The sequence below is a fragment of the Pelophylax lessonae genome (assembly GCF_965119305.1).
Source record: "Pelophylax lessonae genome assembly, chromosome: 7".
In the NCBI taxonomy this organism is placed as follows: domain Eukaryota; kingdom Metazoa; phylum Chordata; class Amphibia; order Anura; family Ranidae; genus Pelophylax; species Pelophylax lessonae.
The window spans coordinates 179,473,664-179,490,319 of record NC_138774.1 but is presented as its reverse complement, the minus strand read 5'-3'; the positions used below and the strand labels follow the sequence as shown (position 1 = coordinate 179,490,319).

The following is a 16,656-nucleotide window of genomic DNA, read 5'->3' as shown; positions in this document are numbered from 1 at the left end:
CATACCCCCATTTCCCCATGTCAACTGCACTGTGTCTTCATTTCATTGTCACTTCTGCACTGAGAAGTCACAAATAAGATTTCTGCATTTTCAGCCTTATGATTCAAATTCTGTAAAAACTGACCTCCTGAAATAAGACAAAATCTATCCTTGCAGTGCAGAGGAGCCCGCTCCTAATGCTTAAAGCGAAGTTCCACCCACAAATGGAACTTCCGCTTTAAAGCCTCCTGACCCCCTGACATGCCACATTTGGCATGTCATTTTTTTTTTTTTGGGGGGGGGGTACCTGCTCTTCTGCTCAGTCTGCCTTGGCGGCTCGAGTGGAAGTTCTCCTCTGCCCCTCCCTTCTGCAATCTTCTGGGAGATGTCACTGATCCCAGAAGGTTGCCCGTCCAGTCAGGATGCGCAGCGCTATTTTTGCATGCACAGTGCGCATTTGGCTGTGAAGCCGCAAGCTGTCAGAGCCGGGTGCCCACCCTAAGGAAGTCGGCGTGGTGGGGAGAAGAGAAGGAGAGAAACGAGGCTCCCGCCGGCCGCATCGCTGGACCATGGGACAGGTGAGTGTGTGTTTATTAAAAGTCAGCAGCTACACTTTTTGTAGCTGCTGCTTTTTAATGAACACAAAAATGGGTGGAACTCCGCTTTAAATGCTCATTTAGTCTATGGGTGCAGGCATAAGGTGTTTTACTGTAAAGTAGAATTTCAGGATAATTAACCAGTTGACGACCGCCTCCTGTATATTTACTGCGGCAGGCTGGCTCGTACAGGCAAAACGACGTAGATCTACGTCGCTCGCCTGGGAGGAGCTAGGGGGGAGCGCGCGCCGCCAACGACGCGCTCCCGCCCCCTGATCGTCAGCGGGGAAGCCGATGCATGTGTCAGGCAGCTCAGATTGCTGCCTGACACCCGCGATCGCTCCCCGCTTAGAGAGAAGGACGGTCGGCTGTTGTAAACACAGCTGACCGTCCTTCTCCCTGGGATGATTACAGAGCTCATGTGATCCTGCTATATAGGATCACATGTCTTTGTGATCATTTCAGAAGCCCAACCCCCATACAGTTAGAATCACTCCCCTAGGGTCACATTTAAGCCCTTGATCACCTATGCTGTTAACCCCTTCCCTGCCAGTGTCATTACAGTAACAGTGCATATTTTTAGTACCGATTACTGTAGTGATGTCACTGGTACCCCCAAAAGTGTCAAAAATTTCAGTTAGGGGTCCAATCTGTCCGCCACAATGTTGCAGTCCAGCAAAAAATCGCAGACCGCCGCCATTACTAGTAAAAAAAAAAAAAACATTAAAATGACATCTTTCCCGTAGTTAGTAGACGCGATAACTTTTGCGCAAACCAATCAAAATACACTTATTGTGATTTTTTTTTTTTTTACCAAAAATATGTAGCAGAAAAAAATTTCCCTAAAATGTTAGAGGTTGTAAACCCAAATTTTTATTTATTTTTTCACCCTGAAAGAGAAACACATAATGAGCTAGTAAGCATCGCATACTAGCTCATTATGAAATACTTACCTTTGACTTACCTCTGACGGGCGACATGTTCAGTCGCCCATCTTCCGGGGGCGACGGTCACGGCACGGGGCTCTGAAGGAACGGCACCAGCGGCCGTTCCTTCAGAGCGTATGCGCCAGTGACGTCACTGGCTGCATGTAAGGTAAATATCTCCTAAACGGTACATGTTTAGGAGATATTTACAGTACCTATAGGTAAGCCTTATCATAAGCTTACCTATAGGTACAACTTGCAGAGGGGGGTTTACTTCCTCTTTAAAAAATGTTATTTCTCTATCGCTCATTGACAGACGTAGTCCTCGGTGATACAGCACCTTCGGGTTATGTCGCCTCCACAGGAGTAGGACTAGACAGGAAATAAAATGCTCTGGCCACACCCTAGGGGCAGTCCCCGAGGGTATATCCTCTCTCTCTCTGCCACAGCAAATCAGTTTTTTTCTGTCTAGTCAGGAGTAAGGACCTAGATACCTTGTTGGGATCTTCGGTCCTGGCAGGAATTTGTTCTTAGAAAAGATTTTTTTAGACAGCTTTTTTTCTCCAGTGTTCCTGTGAGATCTTCAAGCAAGAAAGCTGAACTGGGCAACGGGCGGGATGTTGAGATCCAGTGGTCACCCCAGTTCAGCCTATGAGCGCATGCAGGCCATAGCTCCGCGCTGGGTCGGCCGCAACATAGTCCCACTGGAGGGGACTGACCCTGCGAGTTAAACGTCTCGCTGAAACGCCAAGGACCATGAGTCACGGCGTCCGTATTGGTCGACAGCCCTCCAACTTCGGTGGAGAGGGGTACTGTCAGGAGTTGGCGCCCGCCTGGTTCCGGTATGGTGAGTAGTATGTTCCCCTTTTCCCCCTGACGGGTCTTGTGGTGAACGCGGGCCCCTCTCTGTAATGGTAAGGATGGGTTCCCCTCTATCCTATAACATAGCACAGATCCCCCTATATTGAGTGTGATTTGTGTGTACAAAAAGCCAGCAGGCTTGGTTTGGGAGCTGACAATCTAATTACAAAGTATGTTTAAATGATTGTAATATGTGGCAGCACTGGAATCTTACTGTGTTACTAGAAGTATCCTACCTGTCAGAAGCCACAGGACAGGTATGCGGCTTGCCAGGTCATTCCTCCAGCTGAAGCAGGTCTCCCGACGGCCACGCGGTTCCGCCAGGGTTCGGTACCGCCGGTCAAGCGGATCTCCATGAGAGAAAGATTTTGCAATGCCTAGTTACTCTGCAGGACGCCGCTATGCTGTAACAGACCGCCGTAGATCGCACGATGCCGCCATTTTGGCGTAGCCTCGTGTCTGCAGCATGGGGGCGGCCATGTTTGAGGTGACTCAAACACCTCGTGGAGCTAGGGGAGGCGCCGGAAGGCGTGCAGAGGGGCGGAGCCGCCTCCTTTCTTCCCGGGCAGCCAGCCAAAAGACTTCCTGTTTGTGGACACAGCGCTGTAACCTGTTGCAGTGAACTCTGAGCATCAAGTGGTGAGCCTGGGGGTCTATCTCTCTCTCTCTCGATCGATAGGGATCCCTAGCAGGTAACACTGAGGGGCTTTTGTGGCGCTGGGGGTCTGGAAAAAAAAAAAAAAAGTTTTTTATTTAAGTTTGGATTGAATTTTCCGGGTAGTTACTGGAATAATCATGGACCCTGCCACACAAGTACCCCCACCTGTTTCCCTCGAGGGGGCCACGGGACCCGCCGGTGCACAGAGTATGGATGCATTTACAGCAGTTTTGGAGTCTATGGTGGCTCGGGTGGAGGCGGCCTGTCAGGGACGGGGGTCAAGAAAGCGACCCCCGCCTACCCCTATATCATCTGACACCTCTGACTCAGATTCAGAGATGGTCACTGCAGCTGCAGGTCCCTCTGCAAGGGCTGTTATCTCAGGTAAAGCTCCCTCAGACAGTGAGGAGGACGTTCATTCTTCCGCCATAATTCAGGAAGAAGCATTGGTGGATGCACTAGTTGTGGCGGTGCGGGAAACCTTAAGACTTGAGGTTTTACCGGCAGAGGCAACTGAAACAGAGATTCCCTTTGGTACTAACAAGCCCATCAAAACGGTGAAGGTTTTTCCTGTACCCAAGTGTTTTGGTAATAAAATTAAAGGAGAATGGGAGCATTCTAAGCGTACCTTTACTATTTCCAAGGGTATTGCTAGACGCTATCCGTTTGAGGAATCCCTCATTAAGAAATGGACGGTACCACCAGTGGTGGATCCACCTATTTCCAGGCTGAATAAAGCCACGGTTATCCCAGTGGAGGACACTTCGTCCTTTAAGGATCCGGTGGATCGAAAGATGGAAGCGGAGTCCCGCACTATCTTCTCCCTGATAGGGTCAGCATTTAGACCAGAAATTTTTATTGGTCTAGTTTCCCAGACACTAACGGAATGGGCGAGATTGGTACGCCAAGACCTTAGGGGAAAAGATATTCCCCAGGGAACATCTGATTTGATGGAACAGATTATACAAGGGCTACAGTTTGTCCCCTATTAGGGCATGCATCTATGTCAGCGGTAATCCTCAGACGTGTGCTGTGGTTAAAATGCTGGTCAGCTGACCTAGGTTCCAAAAAGACCTTGACGAATCTCCCTTTTCAGGGGAATCGCCTATTTGGGGCCACCCTAGATGAAATCATTAAGGATGCCACTGGGGGCAAGAGCACTTTCTTGCCACAGGCTGCTAAAGCTAAGGGACCTCGCAACAAGCGAGGACCTTTCTTTACCGCCCATAAAGGGTTCGCACGCCCGGCTGGAACAAGCGGGAAAGGCAAGACTCCTCCAGGAGGGTTCAAGAATGGCTGGTCGGACAAACAGAGGACCGACTCAGCCAAACCCGAAGCAAAGGATTACACAGCATGAAGGTGCACCCCCACCCGGGTTGAGGGTGGGGGGACGTTTTCACCGGTATTCAGGACATTAGATCGAGCATCGACTACTACTACCGGTGCGATTCTTCCCTTCCAACATTTAAGTACTACAGGGAGCGGTAGTCACCGTTCCCTGAACAGATCTTTTTCTTTACCTTTTCCTAAGATTAGTCTCAATTCCCCACAGGAATCGGATCTGGTTGACCAGACAGACCAAGAAGCCTCTAGCCGGGTGACTTCGGTCCCTGAGATTCAACCAGGAGAGAGCACCGTTCCTGATAGGAATCAGGTGTCGGATAAATGTGTGGGAACAGAAAACGACCAGACTTTCTCGGATGGTCGGGGCCAGATAGCTCTAGGGACGCCTGGTTCAAATCCCGTCAGTGCCAGTGGTCCTAGAAATTCTAGGCTGGCCTCGTCAAGCCGGCCTGGCCGACTTGGACTTGCTAGTCGCGGATGTTCCGTGGGAACTGCGTCTCAGGGAGTATCTGCGGTCTCGAGGACCAATCTACCATTGTGCTGTACAGTCGCTGGTTTTAATGGCCTGGCCATTGAGACCCAAGTACTGAAGGACAGAGGGTTGTCCGCTTCAGTCATTCCTACCCTTATTAAAGCAAGGAAAGCGACTTCCAGCAGAGTCTATTATCACACATGGAAGACTTATATCGCGTGGTGCGAATCTTTAAGATTTCCTCCACGTACCTATTCGGTGACTCGAATATTGGCTTTTTTGCAAAAAGGGGTTGAGCAGAAACTAGCCTTGAGCACCATCAAGGGTCAAGTTTCAGCATTAGCAATCTTCTTTCAGAAACCTTTAGCTACCAAGTCCTTGGTGCGGAATTTCATCCAGGGGGTGCTGCACCTGGCTCCACCAGTCCGCGCGCCCTTACCGCCCTGGTATCTTAATTTGGTTTTGTCGGTTCTACAGAAACCTCCTTTTGAAAACATCAGGGAGATTCCCTTGCTTACTTTATCCCAGAAGGTGGCCTTCTTGGTGGCTATCACTTCTGCACGCAGGGTGTCAGAACTGGCTGCTTTATCATGCCAGTCCCCATACTTGGTGATTCATAGGGATAAGGTAGTACTTCATCCTAAGCCATCCTTTCTTCCAAAGGTGGTTTCAGATTTTCATCTGAATGAAGATATTGTACTACCTTCCTTGTGTCCTCAGCCCAATCATCATCGGGAACATGCGTTGCATTCCTTGGATGTGGTTCGGGCAATCAGGGTATACCTGAAGGCTACGGAATCGTTCCGTAAGACGGATTCACTTTTTGTGATCACGGATGGCCCCAGAAAGGGGTTGCCTGCATCTGCCGCGACTATTGCCAAATGGATTAGACAGACGGTGGTACAGGCTTATTCTATTAAGGGTCGGAGTCCTCCGTTCCCTGTTAGGGCGCACTCCACTCGAGCGCTCAGTACTTCCTGGGCCTTTCGCCATCAGGCGTCAGTGGTCCAGGTATGTAAGGCGGCCACCTGGTCGTCGGTACATACCTTTACAAAATTTTATAAAATTGATGTGATGGCATCGGCGGATGCCTCATTTGGCCGCAAGGTTTTGCAGGCCGCAATTTGAGGAGACCGGTGGTCTACCTCAAGGATTTTTTTCTGTTTGAAAATTTTTTTGTTGAGTCTCATCATTAAGGATGAGCATTGTAAACTTCTAGTTGGCACCGTTTGGGCCTTCTAGATTTGGATTTGATTTCCATTTTCCCATCCCTCATTTGTGATACTGCTCTGGGACGTCCCGAAGGTGCTGTATCACCGAGAACTACGTCTGTCAATGAGCGATGGAGAAAAATGGATTTTTGTAAAATCTTACCGTAAAATCCTTTTCTCTTAGCTCATTGACAGACATAGTACCCGCCCCTCTGTTTTTGAGTTGGGTTGGGTTAAATTCTCTATACTTTTGTGACATAACTGATTTGCTGTGGCAGAGAGAGAGAGGATATACCCTCGGGGACTGCCCCTAGGGTGTGGCCAGAGCATTTTATTTCCTGTCTAGTCCTACTCCTGTGGAGGCGACATAACCCGAAGGTGCTGTATCACCGAGGACTACGTCTGTCAATGAGCTAAGAGAAAAGGATTTTACGGTAAGATTTTACAAAAATCCATTTTTTAAATTTTTTTTTTTTTTTTGAGACTGTCATATAGCAGAATGTGAAAAATATTGTTTTTTTTTTTTTAAATTGTCGCATTTTTTTGTTTATAGCGCAAAAAATTAAAATCGCACAGGTGATCAAATACCACCAATAGAAAGCTCTATTTGTGGGGAAAAAAAAGGGCGTCAATTATTTGGGTAAAGCGTTGCACGACCGCGCAATTGTCCATTAAAGTAACGCAGTGCCAAAACGCAAAATGGGCCTGGTCATTAAGGTCCTTTCGGTCTTAAAGTGCTTAATCTTAAAAAAAAGCTCCCCCCCCCCCTCCTAACACCTATGCTGACTAACCTGTATGCTTACATATTTTCAGGCTGATCTGTAAACTTTCCTTTTTTCAGATGGCAGAAAAAAAACCTAAAAAGTGTTTTAATCATTTAAATTCTGTCCAAAATGTTAAACAAAACCAATTTTACCTGTATTATCTTTTTTCTACCTGTATGTTAATAATATGGGCAACAAGTCCCATGTTTACTTGCCAAATGGCAGTGCTACCTGCAAGCTATACCAAGTTCACTCTCTGCCGCCTCCTTCAGCCCATCATGTAGTCCCACCTTCGACCAGCAAATCATTGCCTGATCTCAAACTAGAAGTGGGAAACGTATAAAGGCGTGGAGGCAGTCTATTTCAGCAATCATTTTGTCATTCTTACCACAGTACTATTAACTTGCTGCAGACTATGAGCAATGCGCTGATCTGACCTCAGGTCAAATTGTGATAATTTTTCTGTAACCTTTCTGTTGGAAGGAGATAATTGTCCATTAGGTATATGTAAAGTAGTGGGAAACCCAATTTATTTTTTATTAGTAATGGCGGCAATCAGTGATTTTTAGCAGGACTGCAACATTGCGATGGACAGATCGGACACCTAACTGACATTTTTGACACTTTTGGTGGGACCAGTGACATTACTACAGTAATCAGTGCTACAAATGTGCACTGTTACTGTATTAATGACACTGGCAGGGAAGGGTTTAACACCAGGGTCGATCAAAGGGTTAAATGTGTCCCTAGGGGGTGCTTTCTAACTGTGTAGGCGATTGACTTGCTGGATGAACAGAGTTCCTAAATAGGAAGAACACAGGATCCCTGTGTTCATCACTGACAGAACATCGGTCTGTTTACATCGGCAGTCCGCGGTTCTGTCTCCACAGGGAGCGATTGCGGGTGCCCAGTGGACATTGTGTCTTCCGGACCCGCTGATTGGTTCCCCCTGTGGCCAATTAGCGCGTGGCTCTGGCAGTGCGCGTGCCCCCATTAGCTGTCCTGTGAAAAGACATACAGGTACCTCGTTCACAGAACAGAGCTGATCTGCCGCAGTGTAAGTATGGCGGCTGGTTGGCAAGTGTTAAAAAAACATTTATAAAAGAAAGAAACATACAAGAGACCATCAAAACCAGTTTTACAATCTGGAGGTTGAGTCCATGGATGTTGGCTTGAAGTAGTAACCTCAACATGTTTCGCCCTTAGCGCGCTTCATCAGGAGAAGCATTACTACCAAAAGCAAACTGTATCAGAAAACCTTTATTTAAGCCATGTTACAAACAGTTTGAATAAAAAACAGGTATGTTCTTCTGGGGGCATCCTCACCCCGGAAGATAATCAATTTGATCTAGATCATATAGATCTTGCACCCTAAAAGGCAGATGCCATAGGGAAAGACAGATATCAATTGGGGATCTACCCCTGTAGAGATTGCACCTCAAAGAAAACCCAGGGCATATATGGGGGAACCACAGGAAGGGTACAAAAGAATCCCACTGAATGGATATCTAAAAAATGTATAAAATATAATTAGATTGCTACAAGTCTCCAGTGTCTGAATTCCCCCCTCTTCTCCTCCTGAATTCTCCTGTAATGTATACTCCCTTACAAAATCAGTATTAGTTTACACGGTACACCAGCCATGAAAACTACATTGAACAAAAAAGATTTTATATAGTCTTACATACCAGAGGTGTGGGGTGTGGAGTGGTGTAATGTAAATGGGTCCATATGGGGGGGGCAGTGTCATAAAAATGAGCTTCGCAGCACAATGAAGCAGCAGCGTTTGAACTGGCTTTCACTCATGTGTAAAGAAAATGACATCCTGAAGACCATTGACTTCAAGCCAATTTTAAAAGAATTATCTACAAAGAAGTATCGCAAATTTGAAATCATTGTGCTTTCATACTGTGCCATTTCAGTCTGTAATTTCTTGTTTTTCAATTTCTTATTTTTCAAGCTCGTGTTATATCGTCCAAACATTGTGTTACTGATTACACACTGATTTTGTTGGAGGTACCAATAAATATAATCTTATCGATAGTTTGCATTTTTATTCTTGTGGGTGATTGTGTAGGCATGGCCCCAGTGCACTGCATTGCCCGGGGGCCTATAATGCTCTTAAGATGACACTGCTTGGTTGAGCTCCATGTTACCAGGTTGGATATGGTTTAGCCTTGCGGAATTTATTTAGTTTTTCTGCTGTTCCCACCCCTCATTTTTAACACTGATTTGGGACGTCCCAATGAACGATGGAGAAAATGGGATTTTTGTCTTACCGTAAAATCATTTTCTCTAATGATCAATTACTGACACAGCACCTACCCCTCTGTGGAGTCGGATTTCTTTTAACACTGCTTGTAACAAAACTGAGTGCCTATAGCTGAGAGGGTGGTATACCCCTGGGACTGCCCATAGGGGTAGTTGTTTTTTTTCTGCCTAGTGTCCTACTCCTGTAGGGGGCACTATAACCCAGTGGTTAAGAAGAACAGGGGCTGTGTCCATCAATGAACATCAGAGAAATAGATTTTACGGTAAGACAAAAATATATTTCAGCGTTTACCTCTTAAAACTCTTAGAGTTCCTCCAAACACAATCTTGATACAACATGGCCATACAAGGTATCAATGTTCTTGTCGCTTAAAGATTAGGACTTTGAACTGTGTGTCCACACCTCCTCATCATTTGTCATAGATCAGCCTTTTTCAACCAGGGTTCCTTTAGGTTTCTTCAAGGGTGCCTTAGCAAATGCCCCAAAATTGTATGCAAGCCAGCGGTAGATCAAACCTGTGTTATAGTTACACAAAGGCATTTGTGCACCATTGCAGCATTCTAGCTGCCGAAATCCTAACAATGACTTCATTGGTTGATAAGAAGGACATTGAACACCTGCATGATATCTTGTTTGCCCTCTTTCAGCACTGGGGTCACATTAGCTGAAAGAAAAAATGAGGGAGAAGAGAAATGCTAGAATACTAGTTAGTACCAGTTTGCAATTGTGTATTTGCTTTGGAAGAATAGATCACCTCTAATGCTGGGTGTCCTATGTGGGTGGATGTTGCTGTTTTGTGTAAAACTATTATTTTGTTTTGTATATTTTAGACTGGGGTGCCTCTAGGCTGTGCATAGTTTTAAAGGGTGCCCTGACTGCAAAAAAGTTGAGAAACACTGTCCTAGATAAAGAGAACTAATAGGAGAAATAAGAATATGCTTTCCATAATACAATGAAATGGTTCATGTGCAGTGGTTGTGGTGGCGGCATGCTTAAATCCATGATGGAACTCTGGAAACTGAGTGGCCTTTAATAAGGTTTGTCAAAATAATTTCTTTTGGTTTCACCACCCAAAAAGGCAGACAGAATTTTAGTTTTAATTTCCAGCATCCCTCCAGTGTTTATTATGGATACAACATGTTTAGGGTGGGGTAAATTATGAGCAGAATTTTCAGTGCAAAAGCCAGAGGGGAGTTTTGATATACTGGTAAAAAGTTGTCTACAGAGTCAAATTTGCTGATTTTATTATCTGATATAACAAAGAAAACCACCACACAACTCCATTATGAAATTAACAAAATCCATTGTGTGAAATTGAAGGACAAGAGTTTTTTTCAAATACAGAAATTTTCTGCAGCTGATTTTTTTTAACTACTGATAAATCCCGGCGGCAACAACCTATAGGATTACATTTCCTACTTGAGAAGTGGAGATACTTTTAAAGCCTGTAGCGTTATGGTGAAACAATGGCTGTTTCATTCAGTTTGCAGGGTTTCCCTGACCTGCCTTACAGCACCACATTTGCAGAAACTGGAGTTGGACTTTATTTAACCAAGCTAGCTCATAATTTGTTGATTCCTCTCTCCCTTCATGGCTGAATATTCTAGCAACTTGTTGGCAGATTCCACAGTGTAGAGGGTTTCCTTTGTATCATCCAGTTTCATGTTCTCAGCTTCGTGTCAGGTGCTGTCAGTCATATTTAAAAATGCTTTTGCCTGCTCTCGGTGGATGAGTTTAGTGAAGTGGTCTGAAAAGGATTCTCTGCATTATGTGTATTCTACTGGAAGGAAGAAATCTGCGAACAATTCCCTGTGCAATGATCTGATAAGCAGGTATCTGAGGATGATGAATGTGGTACAGGGGAATCCAGGTCAAGGTCGATGTTGCTGCCATAAAGAGAAGCTTTTAGGCTTCTCAAAGCTTTGCAGACTCTTTAACCATCAGAGCATCTTCCCAGGACATCTCCAGAGTCTCCCTTGTACAGCTTCATTATTTTACATTTTCTTTGCCCCTTTTCTGTCAAATAATGTTGTAATTATGCTGCTCATTTAGATGTAACAGTAAAAATTCATACTAATGTTCCCAGAACCTGCCAGGGACTTCCTCTCTTCCTGTTTCATGAGAGTTATTTCCATAGAGGAGCCAGAGTCTTTTTAATATTCTTATGGGATGAAGCAGAAACCTTGGCAATGTTTAAGAAAAACTTATGAAAACGTACATTACAGGACACAGAAATTGATTCTTAGACCATGGGTCGTATGATGTTACCTTTAGGTGATTGGACAATGGCAAGAACTTTTCTGGGATTACCTCCCTGTGTACCCATTAAACCCCACCCACTCTGTGAGATTCTAGTTTTTTCTTTTTTTTTTTTTTTTTTTTAAATCAGATAATTTTTATTAGAAAAACTTTTACATTGCACACAACAGAAAAAACAAAAAGAAGAAAAAAGGAGTCACATCCAGTACAGTGCTCCCCTGCTGGGTATTAATAACACATAACAGTAAACAGTAATAATTGACACTGGTTCAATTTACAGACAAATTGTCCCAACCTCAGAGAAAACACAAATGCATAAAGTAGAATACACCCCTGAATCGGGGATCCCCCTAGGTTCAAGGAGAACATACCAGTGCACGCATCAGTGCCCCCAATCGGGTCCATGACCAGCAGAGCATCGTTAAAACTGGCCCCATCACATATGGAATATGCAACTGGACAAAAAGGAAAAAAAAAAGAGAAAAGAGAAGAAAGAAGAGAAACACAGAGGAAAGAAAATAAGAAAAATAGTGATCGATGGTGCAAACTCTGATCAACAGGGGGGGGCAGCAGAGGTATCCCCCCCCCAGCTGACAACCTCCCCGCCCCACCAGGTAGAGAGTAGTATGTAGGCCATTCCTCCCCCACCTGTAAGATATCCATCCAGACCCAGCCTAAAATGAAAAAAAACATAAGATCTACTACAAACTCAAGGGGCCGAAGAAACAACCCCCCCCAGGAATCTATTCGTGACCAGGTGTGGAGGCGCCAGGCCTGGCACATCCAACCAAGGCCCCCAAATGCGCTCAAACTTCATGGGACTCCCCCTATGCAGATAAGTCAGGTGCTCCCTGGCCAGTAGAGATTTGACCTCCTCCGTCCATTCCGCATGAGTAGGAGCAGACGGGGAAATCCACTTCCTCGCTATCAATTTGCGAGCAAGAAATAGCGTCCTAAGAATTGCCTCAAACATCCCCGGGGTATACAATTCCTCGTCTAGCCAGCCCAGTATGCAAAGCTTAGGGTCCTGAGGGAGCTTCAGCCCCCAGATGGTATTAATGGAGCAAAGTACTTCAGTCCAGTAGCGGTGTAGTTTTGGGCATCGCCACAGCATGTGAAGCAATGTGCCCTCATGTATCTTGCAGCGGGGACAGAACGGAGAATCCCTCCTGCCCCAGCTATGCAGACGCTGCGGGGTCCGATAAGTACGATGCAGTATGAATAGTTGCGTGAGGCGTTGTGAGGCCGACAAGGATACCTTGAGCACATTGTCAAGTATTCCTGTCCACTCCTCCGATGTTAGCGTCCCTAAGTCGTCCTCCCAAACCGATCTACATTTATACGTCATAGCTCGCGAAATCTGTTCCATAAAGGAAGAGTATAAGGAGGAAATTTGGCCCTTCTTCTCTGTAGAATTTACCAGGCTAAGGAGCAGAACCGGGCTACAAGGGCCCCACGAGGAGTCCCTGGCCTGCGCCGTAATGGCGTGCCGCAGTTGCAGATATTGGTAAAATAAGGTGTTAGGTAGCCCAAATTCAGCTCGAATAGCCTGGAAATCCTTAAGTGTATTCCCCCTGTACAATTGTGAGATAAATCGGATGCCGTATCTGGCCCATTGCAGGGTATCCCGAAGGTTATCCAGCTCAGGGTAGTTGGCGTTATGTAGAATGCGGGAAAACTCGGAGAAACCTCTATAGGCAAAGTGACTCCGAGCCCTGCGCCAAACCTTGTCTATCAGAATCAGGGTCGGATGCTGGGGAAACGTACCCAGCTCCCCACTCTCCAAGGACTCCACAAGCGAATCCCCCACCAGGCAAGTTACAAGTATCCGGCGGACCGGGTCACCGTCAACGTCCCGTGACCAGCCCGTGAGATGCTGTAATTGGGAGGCTAAAAAGTAGTATAATGGGTTGGGAACCGCTAGACCCCCACTATCCTTGGTTTCCTGCAATGTCTCCAAGCGAATTCGGGAAGACTGCTTTTTCCATATAAGTGCACGGTAGACAGTGTTGAACTGTTTGAAAATGTGAATCGGTATCCAGACAGGGGCATTATGGAGAACATACAATAGATTCTAGTTTTTTCTAGTGTCCTTAGTTAATTGACCCTTTCTCCTATTGTAGAATTTATTTTTTCTGATTTTCACTAGTTTTCCTTTCCTTCTTTGACTGACACTTTTATATCAACATCTGAGTACTTATTGTATTATGGCCGACTAGCATTTTCTGGATTGGGTACCCTCGGATTATACCCTGGGAACTGTATGTGGACCCCGTGGCATCAGGGCCAGCCTCTAAAGTTTGCTTTGCCAACTATTTAGCGATTTAAACGAAGCCCGCATTCAAGAACTTTGTTTCCCAATCTACTGACAACGTAAATAAAAAGTGACCAGACAACATGTGGCTTGGATATTGTTCAATCATGCTAGATATCTTTGAATATCTATGTTTGATATTTATCCCTAATATCTTTGTTTTTTATTTATGAAGTTGATCCATCTTATCTATATATTTTTGTAGTGTCAGATCTATTTTTGATATCTTTCTGTCTGTCTCATCCTATTTCATCAATCTCTTCTATATCAGTCTTCATTTACATGTTATTGTTTGTTAAACATAAAGTGCAGCCCTTCCCTTTCTGTTCCATGTATATATGATGCGTTGTGTCTCTTGCAGGCCCTTCCCCACGGAGGACACGGCAGAAAATGATGACGACATATATCGCAGTCTGGAGGAATTGGCGGAGTGAGTTTTGTCTATAACACTTTATATTGAACTATCTGTGAAAGTATGAATAAAAATAAGCAGTGTGACTCAGTAATCCTCGAATGGCTGACCCAAATATACAGATTTTATAATCAACAAAAAAAAATTGCAACTGCAATTATTTTATTTTACAGGGCCGCTTCAAAAAAAAAAAAAGGAACTGTGGCTTTATGCAAATTTTTGCGCAACAAAAAAAAATCAAAATTTTAATAGGTGTGAAAAATAAAAAGTTGCCCTGGATGTGAAGTAGTTGGAGAAGACTGAACACTTTTTTCAGCCTAACTACCTTCAGTGTGTACTACAAAAACAAGCACACAACGGGGCTAACAAGCTCCTATATAATGACAATATCAGGTGACAGGGACTCTTTATGGAGATATTAGGGGTCTATTAGACTTCTGTTGTTTCACCTGCAGCCAGCCAAGTACAGATCAAAATGACCGTTCTAAACCCAGAATGATCATTGCTTTCAAGTTCCTTAGTTGCACAGGACGTCATGAAATGGATGTCCCTCAAGCTACTCCTGCTCTCTATCCAGAAAGCATTTACCATGGTCATGGGCTTCTCAGAAGAATGGGAGGGCCCACAAACTTCTGTGGGTAACATTATTACAATATAGTAAAAGATCTGAAAAACGATCACTGACTGATAAAACTGATACCAAGCTCTTTGCTGAAGCCGTGAGCTTATTTTAAGCACTTGAAATCCAGGCTCTTTAGTGGGCAGCAAGTGGTTAAGAGAAGATTAATATTTGCTCGAGAAGCATAGAGAGCATTTCTGAATAAGGTTGGTAGGAATATTTGTCTTGAGAGATTTTAGTGATGGTAAGGATGCTGTGTTGGGAGCTGATGTGAACTGCACGTGTTATTTTACTTGACTGCTGAGGTGCATAGGTCCAGTAACCATGTTACCATAATAACCAACCCCGCTTGCCCCCTCCCCATAAAAACCACACTTGCAACAATTAAGTTGGAAAGGGCAAGGCAACAGCTTTTATTTAGTTTCCAATACCAAACAAGTACACTTTTAGACCAGTGCCAGTCACAGTTGTACTGGGAGCACTCTTAGTCATTAACAACTTAAATACACAAAGGGGAAAGGGGGGAGGGTCTGTCATTACCATCAGTGCAGGACAGACAGCGCACCCCCCAATTTACAAACAAGGGCATAACCCATTACCATAACTTTAACTGCTGGCAAGGTCAAAAACCGCCACTACAGCTGTCACATAGTTGGTGAGGTTGAAAAAAGACATCAGTCCATCCAGTTCAACCTATGATGTGTGTGTGTGTTTGCTGTTAACCGTACATTGTATACCCCTGTATGTTGTGGTCTTTAAGGTGCCCATCTAATCGTTTTTTTAAACTATCGATGCTCCCTGCTGATACAACTGTTTGCGGAAGAGAATTACACATCCTTACTGCTCTTACAGTGAAGAACCCCCTAAGTATTTTAAGGTTAAACCACCTTTCCTCTAGTTTTAGGGAGTATCTTATTGTATTCCCTTTCTCTGAATAGTTTGTTCCTTATGCTAGGGTCGCCAGTACAGTATTTGTACATTGATATCATATCCCCCCTCAATCATCTCTTCTCCAGAGAGAATAAGTTCAGTGCTTGTAGTCTTTCCTCATAGCTGATGTCCTCCATTCCCCTAATTATTTTTGTTGCCCTTCTCTGGACTCTCTCCAGTTCCAGCACATCCTTCCTGAGGACTGGTGCCCAGAACTGGACGGTATACTCCAGATGTGACCGGACCAGAGTCTTGTAGAGAGGGAGAATAATCTCTTTATTTCTAGAGTGAATCCCCTTTTTTATACATCCCAGTATATTCTGTTGGCTTTGCTTGCCGCGGCTTGGCATTGCAGGTCACTGCCAAGCCTGTTGTCTACCAGTACCCCCAGGTCCTTTTCCATCCTAGACTCACCCAGAGGTTCCCCCCCCCCCCCCCCCGTGAGTAGCTTGCTTTCTGGTTTCTGGCATCCAAGTGCATTACTTTACATTTTTCAACATTAAACCTCATCTGCCATGTAGTTGCCCACCCCATTATTTTGTTCAGGTCCGCTTGTAAGGTTTCCACATCCTGTATAGAAGATATTGGCATGCTTAGTTAAGTATCATCCGTAAATACTGAAATTGTACTAGATATCCCCTCCTCTAGATCATTTATGAATAAATTAAACAGGATTGGCCCCAGGACAGAACCCTGGGGGACCCCACTTTCCACACCCGCCCAATTAGAGTACTCCCCATTAATCACCACCCTTTGCACTCTCCCCTGGAGCCAGTTCTCTATCCAGGTACTCACCTTATGGTCCATACCTACCTTCCTTAGTTTGAACAGTAAGCGTTTGTGGGGAACAGTGTCAAAGGCAAGGTCCAGATACACCACATCCACTGACTTACCTTTATCTAGGTGGCAGCTCACTTCACTTAATAGATTGGTTTGGCAAGAACGATTTTTCATGAATCCATGCTGATTACTACTAATACCATTTTCATTACTAAAGTCTTGTATGTGGTCCCTTAATATCGCCTCCAAAATCTTGCAG

General features: G+C 44.9%; 1 protein-coding gene across 8 annotated transcripts in view; it reads left to right on the top strand.

The window, feature by feature from the left end:
* The window catches only part of VAV2 (vav guanine nucleotide exchange factor 2), a 480,427-nt gene that overhangs the window by 275,678 nt on the left and 188,093 nt on the right, over positions 1-16,656 (top strand). For all 8 annotated transcript variants that reach the window (XM_082264462.1, XM_082264465.1, XM_082264464.1 and 5 more), the window contains exon 4: positions 14,018-14,086. In XM_082264462.1, the coding sequence (XP_082120588.1) occupies positions 14,018-14,086 (69 nt within the window). The remainder of the gene's footprint in view (positions 1-14,017; positions 14,087-16,656) is intronic.